Genomic DNA, 9,325 nt, shown 5'->3' with positions numbered 1-9,325 from the left:
CTTCATCTACCAATGAAAGTGACAACAAACATCTTAATAGGCCTTCTCACCATAACGATCCTTTTGCTTGTGGGAAACTTGATCAGGGTTTAGCCATAACAAATAAGCTTTTCACGTTTGATATATTTAAATGCTTTAATGTTATGGTTTGTTTGCTTGAGGAAATCGAATGGCAAAACGTGCTTCTTGGATCTATTTTCCATTTGGTAAGAACTTTTGTTGTCTTCTTCTGCTTATTGCCTTGAGTTATGTCCATTTCCTTTAAGATAGCTTGTTTGTTCTTCCGTTCATGTTTCTGTGTGTAAAAATTTTTATTGCGTACTCAAATAAATGAAAATTAATTCTTCTTTACCCATATTTGGAACCAAATCTGTTTCTCCAACAACCCAGATCTAGAATCTAGGTGAGATTTGGATGCTTTAATTTTGCCTGCTTCAACCACTTGTTATGCCTAATGTATCGCATGATTACTGCGATCTTGGATAACTTTTGTTATCTGTAAGATTAAACAGAAAACCTTCAATATTCAGTGTTTAGTTTAAGCATTAGAGTATTTGCGTTGAAACTTCCCTGCACCCTCTGATTGTGTTTTTTTTTTTTTTTATAGACTCAGGCAGCTTAACAATAACATTTTCAGACACTAAATCTATTGTTGTATTCGAACGATTACAATATTTATTTTTAGATAATAATTAGTATTATATTTTATTAATTAATGAAACATTAATTAATAAAAAAATTAAATACTAAAAATAAAATATATTAAATATATTTCAATAAGTCCTCTAAACAAAACCCTATTTGATATATATACATAGAATCATGCTATTTGTATATCATTTATGTACACCTTGGACTATACGACTATACAAGGTACGTAAATGATATAAATATGCCTCGCTTGCTGCGCCTCACCTCTTTGGATGAGAGTATTTTAGATATTGGTACATCATTATGTTGTCTAAAATATATATAATAATGTACTAATAATATTTTCCATATACATATATGACCACGCTTACCAGCAAATTAATATCAGGTTAGACTAGGATTCCATCAATTTCTCATTCGAAAGTAAACTTACTTAATAAATAAGTTATAATAAATTATTGATAAATAATTTTATAATATATAATGTACTTAAAATATCAGTTTGGAGCTTAGTTCCATTCTATTTCCAAGTGGTTGCATATACAGTGTATCCTTCAAAATAAAAATTTAATCATAGACTCACCCACATTAGATATATATATATCTGCAGGGGCAATCATGTTTCATTTATTTTTAAAATAAAAAAAATAATAGACATAACTATCCAACATTTATAAACTCACTCATAAAAAAATTATTAATTTGCGCATCATCCAAGCAATAGTCAGCGTTGTTTTAGACCCACTGCTTTAGACCCACTGCTTAAAGAAGATTGAGTAGATATATAACACAAGCGTGATACATATGCAAACACAACAATTTCCTGACACTTAGATGACATGGGGATTAAAAGATGAACGTCTTTCGCTATATAGTGTGAATAGAAATGCCCATAACCATAAAGCCAGCCGGTTTGGTTTATCTTTGAAAGGATGCATGGTTTAGAAAAATTCTCTAGCTTCTAGAGCACACTAATGGGTCCAAATAGAAGGCTGGAGGCCCGAGCAGGAGCTGCAAGCTTGAGTTCTAGATCCGGTAACGATGAACTTTCTGCTTCGGATTTTGTTGGATTGATAATGGAAGCAATGGGCTGGGAATCACTCATGCCTGCTATTTGGCGTCCCACCTGATCAATAATAATATTAATAAGAAGGTGATGGAACAAGTCATCAAGCAAAGCAAAGCAAAACAGAACCAAAGGATCCCCATCCCGCCCCCCAACCAGAAACAGGGATCCTTGAAATGCATTAATTCCTGTCCCAACCTTATACTAATTAACAAAATTATTAATAGATAGAGAGGAGTGATATATAAATAAATAGGTTAATAATTACCAGGTCAAAGAGGCTGGGGCGGCGTTGTTTCTTCATAGTGTTAAGAGAGGATTGTCTTTGTTGGCGGAGAAAATACTTTTGGGCATGGCTGGCCACTTGCGTGGGCGTTCTGGTGGTGACAAAGTTGCGGGATATGCCTCTCCAGTCGCCTTTCCCCAGCTTCTCCAGCCCTTCTAAGAACACCCTGTGCTCCTCTTCCGTCCATGCCACCCCTGCATTCGTTTATGACGTACGTTCCGTGAACTAATTAACTCGAGATCCGCCGCGGGCTAGTAACCAATATACATAGATGGACTATAATTAACTTGATGCGGTTGGTAATAATTATTAACCCGAAACTCTCACCTTTCTTCCTGGGCTGACGAGTTCTGCGAGCGAGTCCATCAGAGAGATAGCCATGGGGGATCCTGTTCCCGTCAGAATAAGTAATAATATTTCCATCGGAGCAAAGCCAGCAGGAGGAGGCGGAAGATGAAGAAAAGCAATCCATGCTGAAGCTCTTTTTCATGGCAGCTGCAGAAGACGATGATGACGATGATGAAGTACTTTCAGAACAAGAAGAGGTTGATGATATTGCGTGATGATCAATTAGTTTGACACCAAAGAGCTTCAATCCTCCTCCGCCGCCGCCACAGCCACCAGCAACGGCAGCGGCAAGTGATGATCTAATAACTGAGTAGTCTCCTCTATCATTATTATAGGGGCTCCTGCAAGTCCTTGTATTGTGCCCTATCTTCCCACAGTGCGAGCATTTCCTCACCATCTTCAAATTCCACAGAAAATTAACCAGTTGCGTAGTGAGACAGAGAAAGAGAGCAGCACTGGCTGTCTGTCTCTCTATCTACTGATATATCACACACACACACACACACACACATATATATATATAATGATGGGATATGTTTTCTATTTCCTACCCAACAAAAGTATATGCATAAATATACACACACACTCCTGTTCCAGTATAAAGAACCAGATACATACTAGATTTAGGCACGCAGCTGGTGGACATCATTAAATACTGTCATATTGGCTTAAAGATAGTATTTTTTTTTTAATTCAACCAAAAAAATAGTGTGTTTTTTCTCCACCACAAAAGGAGTCTAAAGCGTAACCCACGAAGATTGTAATGACAAATTTCCACATCGTTACGTCTAAGTTTGAACTATATATTTAATGAAATGATTATTATCATATAAAAAACAAATTAAAACTCTTTTAAGTTATATTTTGGAACACGAATTTTCAATCATAGCATTAAGAAAGAGAGAATTAAAATTCAACGGCATATAAGTAGTTGAATTGGATGACTTAATTTCCTTACAATTAATTATGTGATTGATTAACGTACGTGTTACATATAAGCCCGAAATGGTAAATTCAGAACAAATTGCTCCAATAAGGGGGTATGGACCATATAACATATATACATCCTGCAATAGGAAAACAATAAACAAAATGAAATTTTGTACAAATAAAGCTATCAAAAATGTTTGTAATGATCATAGTTTCAACACAAAAATATATTTAATTTGTTCCTAATCCTGGGTACAAGGATAGGGAGCTTTCATGGAAAGAAAAAGGAGAGGTGGAGGTGGTTGGGAAGGGGGAAGCTGCACCAATGTCTTTGAAGTGGGTGGCTGCAATGACTTAGAGATGGGAGAAGAAAACAACAAATCTCTCATTTAAAATGTGGAGAGTGAGAGAGAGAGTGCCAGAGAGGTTAAAGATGATGTTGATGAACCAACACAATTATAGTTGGAGAGTAGCCAAAAGTGTGCAATTGCTTGGAAGACTGAAGCCCTAAGAAATGCCAGCAAGTCAAACTAGCACTATAAAGCTGATGTCATACACCTATATATATATTGATGAATAAGGCTAATGTCATAATTAGTTAATATAAATTTTAGTTTTATATAAAAAATAGGATAGTTACCAAAAACAATACTTAATTTTTGTCTTTATTTTGATTTTATAACCTACTTTTATTTTTTTCCGATAGTATACAAATTTTATGTTTATTTATAATTCTATAACTAACTTTTAGTTTTTTCAACAATATACCTAACTTTTTGTTTTGTTTCAAATTTATTGTAAGATAAATTGTCTCCATACCCTTATAGTTTGGGTTATTGCACGAAAACTCCTTATAGTTTATTTTGTTCCTTGAAGTCTTTTTTTTTTTTTTTTTACACACACCCCTCTATCAATTCTTAACACATATGGGTTAGTTAAAAATCAATTAAATTAAATTTAACAAATAAAAAAATAGGAAAAACAAATTGTTTTGTTCTTTAGAAATGAGTGAGAAAATGGAAAGAAAAAAAAAAGAGAGAAAGATAACATAGGGGATCTTAGGTAGCTTCTACGAGGAAAATTACTATTAAAGTTGAGACCAAGGCTAAAGACGAGATTCCAATGGCCTTTTCAAGTATGTTGAGCAAGTTGAGTAAGAGAGAAGAAATAAACATAAAGACACACAAAAAAAAAAAAACAATAAAAATGAGAGATGACAAATAGGACTATGGATTTGAAAGATTTTTAGAGAATGAACTCAAGGGGTTTTCATTTGCAATCAACTACAACAACAATCTTATTAACAATCTTATTTTCCATTGGTGATGGTGTCTGGGCAATAGTAGTGTTCTTCTTCCATGTATTAATGGTTTTAAAATTAGCTTTTTCACATCAACGATAATGGTAATAATGAATAAAATAATGAGGCTATGTTTTATAATTCATAGTTAGATATTGCAACGATGATCTTTTTCTTTAGCTTTTTTTTTCGTTGAGTCTTTCTATTGACCCTGACCTCGATAAGTTTAGTTATTTCCCTCATAAAATGAAACACCCTTTCCTTTAACCCGAAAAATATTTCCCATAAAGTCCCTTGCCAACTCTTACGATTTGCATCTTACTTTCAAAATATATATTTGTTTGACCTTATATTTTTTGTTATTTATTTTTTTTTTCAAATTCACTAGAGATTATTCTTCTAAGCGATGCATAGGAAAGTTTACCTCTAATGAGATCAACTTTCCACTTAAAACTCTTATGTTTAATTTAGTTTATCAAGGTAAGCTCTTTGTGTGTATACTTATTTTTATAGATTAAATCTTATTTAATTCATAACTCATATTAAGGAGTCTAAGATTTCGATTCATTTTGAAATACCAAATTTTAAAAAAAAAAAACAAGAATTTTTTGGCATCTTGAGGAAATCTTTAAAACCCTTTTGAATAAATTTTTAAATCACTATAACTCAAAATATGAAGGTAAAAATCATTTATTTCTATTGAAATAAAATAAGATGTTTGGAACTAAGAATTTGACATGTTTAATATATTTAATATCACTAAAATAACATATATATATATATATATGCTTTTAGATAGTGCATCATATGAAAACATATATAAAACATGACATTTATATATGCTTTTGGTTTATACAACTGACCAACTGGGTGGTCGGTATCAACATTAAGGATGAAAATTAGTTCAATTTGTTCAATTATTTTTGGATTTTTTTGGGTTTGTTCAGTTTAGTTGATCAATTTGATTTTTAGAAATTTTGTTCGATTTTTTTAATTTTCGGTTAGTTTGGTTTTTTTATTTGTTCGGTTGGTTCGATTTTGTATAAGGGTTCAATTTTTTTGATTTTTGAATTTTAGTAAGTTAAGTAACCAAATCGACTATTTATATACCTCTATCCTAAGCAGTTGTTATGGGTGGTGACCTTTCTTCTATTGTCGATTTTTGTATTTGAATAACAAAACATTATGTTCTTCTTCTTTCTTTTTATTAGTTTAATTTAATTTATTTTATTTTTAAGTGCTTAAAATTGATGGAGAGTGTTTACGCAAAATAAATAAATAAATAAATTACAAGTGTTTTTAAGAACCATAAAAGGTGTTCATATAAACGACCCAAATTAAAGGGTCTCGAGGCAATTTATTCTATTATAAATTTAAAGCTGAACACAAAATTTGATATATTATTAAAAAATTAAAACTTCATTATTATAGAATTAAAACTAAATATAAAATATAATATTGTCGACGTCCAAGATTAACTGACCGTGATTCGTAGGCTCGTAGAGAATAATTAAGTTCAAATACAAAGAGGCGGAATAAAGTGGAAGTAAAGACATGAGAACTTTACGTGATTCGATCAGAATGATGCCTATTTCATAACTGTCCTCTGAATATTCTGGCAGAGTAACAGTATGTTATTCATGTTGTTCTTCTCCTTACAATAGTGTTCTTGATTCTATTTATAGTGAGGACTGTTTACAATTGCATAATTTTTCAAAGTGAAAAACTGATATTATGGGGACAAAATATTCTTATCAATTCTATAAAATCGGGAGTGGGGCTCCGTATTACCAAGGATTTGGTTTGCATTGGATAAAATAGGTGGGTTCCTACCTCCAATTATTCTGGCAGAATAGCAGTAATGTTGTTATGCGAGCTGAATAATTTGATTGGTAAGCTAAACGGTTAGGCCAGCAAGTTAAAAGCATTGTTGGAAACTCGTTGGGTATGTCACTGAGAGCGCCCTGAAAGCCTTGCTAGGAGCTCACTTGGTTCTGCGATTTGAGTTCAGATTTCAACGATGTATGAGCTTACCCTGACGAGCTCGGTTGGGTCTACTGGACTTTAGGCAATTGGGTTAGCCTATCGACTGAGTCTAACTCATAAGAAGTGGTGCGAGAAATATGAATAACAAATATATTATCAAAAAAATTAATTTTTTTTTTATAAAACTGAAACGATGGCAAACTTCAGTGTCCTTTTAGTAATTTATTCTAAAAAATATTATCATAATAATTTAATAGATTATATGTTTTGTTAGCTAAATATATCATTTTATTTATGTATCATGTTTTGTTTCTTATTTATAATCATTAATTAGCATCACTATTTTTTTTTTTTTTTGAAATGATAAAATGTTATAAAGAATTTTGTTTAAATACGTGCAGGAGGTGGGAACTTATAAGTTAATTAATTAATATAAATTATTCCTAGCTTTAAATTCTTCAATTATGTGATATGATAGCATTATTTGACTTGTGGGACATGAAGTTATAAATGAACTACAAGAGAGATTGACAAGCACAAATGACTCTCTGACAAGAACTACAAGTTGATGCCGAAAAATAATTTCTACATCCATCTAATATTAAATTCTTAAATATGTTATTTATTATATTACATATCATATATTACACATTATTTAGTAATATTCTTTAATTTTTTTCTAAATCAATAGTTAAAAGTCATGTCAATATTCACTTCTTTCGTACTGTCTTAACTCATTTGTGAAGTATCATTCCATTGGATGATAAGAACTAAAATCATTTATAATTATAACAAATTGATATTAATTTAATTTATGAATTATTAAAATTAAAAATTATTTTTGAAATTATAATAAATCTAAAATTTAGTATTAATTTTAAATAATTTAGTCATATTATTTTACATTGAAAGAGCTCATATTATTATCGTCATTTTTAGGATAATAAAAATTATGACTAAATTATAGCAGTATTTTAATTTTAATATAAAATTATATTGATTACTATTTTAATTATGTGACTATGTATTAGTTATACCGACTTGTGTATACAAAAGATTCTATAAGAGAGTGTTTGTTAACCAAGATAAGATGGAGAAAATGTTAGATATGAGAAGCATTTCAGATGTTTTGTATTTTCAACGTGCTTGTTAACCTTATCTGACCATTTCTGGAAAAGGTCTCACGTGACTTCTTATCTCCCATTTTTAAGATAAATTTATCCGACCTCCCCCATCGGATAAATTTATCTGGCTCTTTCAAGATAAGGCTGAATTATTTATCTGCCCCTTGTAAGATAATTAATGTCATTTAGTACATTTTAAATATTTAAATTTATTAAAAAATCTTATTTATTTAACTCTTATAATTAATATTTTTTAATATATTTTTAAATTATTATATGTTTTGACAATTTTTAAAATTTAAATGACATTATTTATTTCATTAATTTTTAAAATTTAAATTTCTCTCTAAATATATTTTATTTAACTCTTTTCAACTCTTTTTAAATTTATTTTTAACATGAATTCGGAAAATAAAATATTATTTTTATTTTTAATCTTAATTTTTTTGACAATTCATATTAATCATAAAATATTATTTTAATCATAAATTTGATAATAGGGATATTTTGGTAAAAAAATCCTTATCTTGGTGCTTATCATACGTATTAACAAACACATGGAAAGAAAAAATACAATTACCAGTGGATTCTAAAAAATTTAATAAACAGTCTGATAGAAATCTTGAAATATTTTCCGACCGTATCTTGATCATTCCATATCTTGGTCCGAAAAGCATCCCAATCTTATCTTGATACCACTTTATCTTGCTCATTTTAACAAACGCCTCCTAAGAATATATCATGGATGATGATAAGAATTTTAATTGGCTTTGAAATAAATGAGCTCCCATTAAATGGGTGGTCATAAATTGATTGATTAAGTTAATATGTTTCTTAATTGGATATGGTTTTCCTTCTTGAGTCTAGAACTCATAAATATGCGGAACAATTCGTCTTCTCTAAAATTGATTATAGTTATTAATTATTAAAAGATGAATAAATTATATGAAATCTCCTTACACTTAGGGTCGTGTGCAACATACCTTCTGTACTTTCGATTATATCAAAAAATCTTCTTACACTTTCAAAATGTTGCAATCAATCACAATTTATTGTTATATAAAATAATAATAGATTGTGACTGATTACAACATTTTGAAAGTGTAAGAAAAATTTTTGATGCAGTCGAAAACACCAAGGGTAAGTTACACATGGCTCTAAGTGCAAGAAAATTTCATATAATTTATCCTTATAAAATAAGATTATTTGAGAATAAAATATAATGTTATGAGAAGCATGTGACCTAAACAAACATTAGTAGTGTGATGGAGTATGGAAGATTAATCACATCTTTGACAAATCTACGCAAATGAATTCAAAAAAATGTTTCTTAGAATAGTTAAAAACAAGATTAATAAATATATATATATTTTTTATTTCTGTAGAAACCATACTCATATTCACCAACCATATGGACAATGTGAGAATTCTATCTTATTTAAAGATTGAAGATGTCGAAGGGAAGATCAATGAAATGATTGGACCTGATGTCACCTTACATAAAGCCATTATTATTATTATATATGTGACAGTACAGGAATGCATGTGTTTCACCTCTTTTATATATCTATGTTACAACCAAACCAGTAATCATATCTAATCAAGAATGTCACCAAAACGGCCTTCCCTAAATA

At 30.2% G+C, this 9,325-nt stretch overlaps 1 protein-coding gene across 1 annotated transcript; it reads right to left on the bottom strand.

Moving 5' to 3' along the window:
* Positions 1 to 1,413: 1,413 nt before the first annotated feature.
* On the bottom strand, positions 1,414 to 2,955 carry LOC127786979 (transcription factor MYBS3-like). The gene is made up of 3 exons (XM_052314798.1): positions 2,331 to 2,955; positions 1,986 to 2,197; positions 1,414 to 1,777 (listed from the first exon to the last, which is right to left on the bottom strand). The coding sequence occupies exons 1-3, from the start codon at positions 2,746 to 2,748 to the stop codon at positions 1,613 to 1,615; spliced, it is 795 nt and encodes a 264-aa protein (XP_052170758.1). The 5' UTR covers positions 2,749 to 2,955; the 3' UTR covers positions 1,414 to 1,612.
* Between the last annotated feature and the right edge of the window lie 6,370 nt (positions 2,956 to 9,325).

The sequence above is a fragment of the Diospyros lotus genome, chromosome 12 (genome assembly GCF_014633365.1).
Source record: "Diospyros lotus cultivar Yz01 chromosome 12, ASM1463336v1, whole genome shotgun sequence".
Taxonomy (NCBI): Eukaryota; Viridiplantae; Streptophyta; class Magnoliopsida; order Ericales; family Ebenaceae; genus Diospyros; species Diospyros lotus.
Note: the sequence above shows the minus strand (reverse complement) of the source record. Positions and strands in the feature narration are given on the sequence as shown.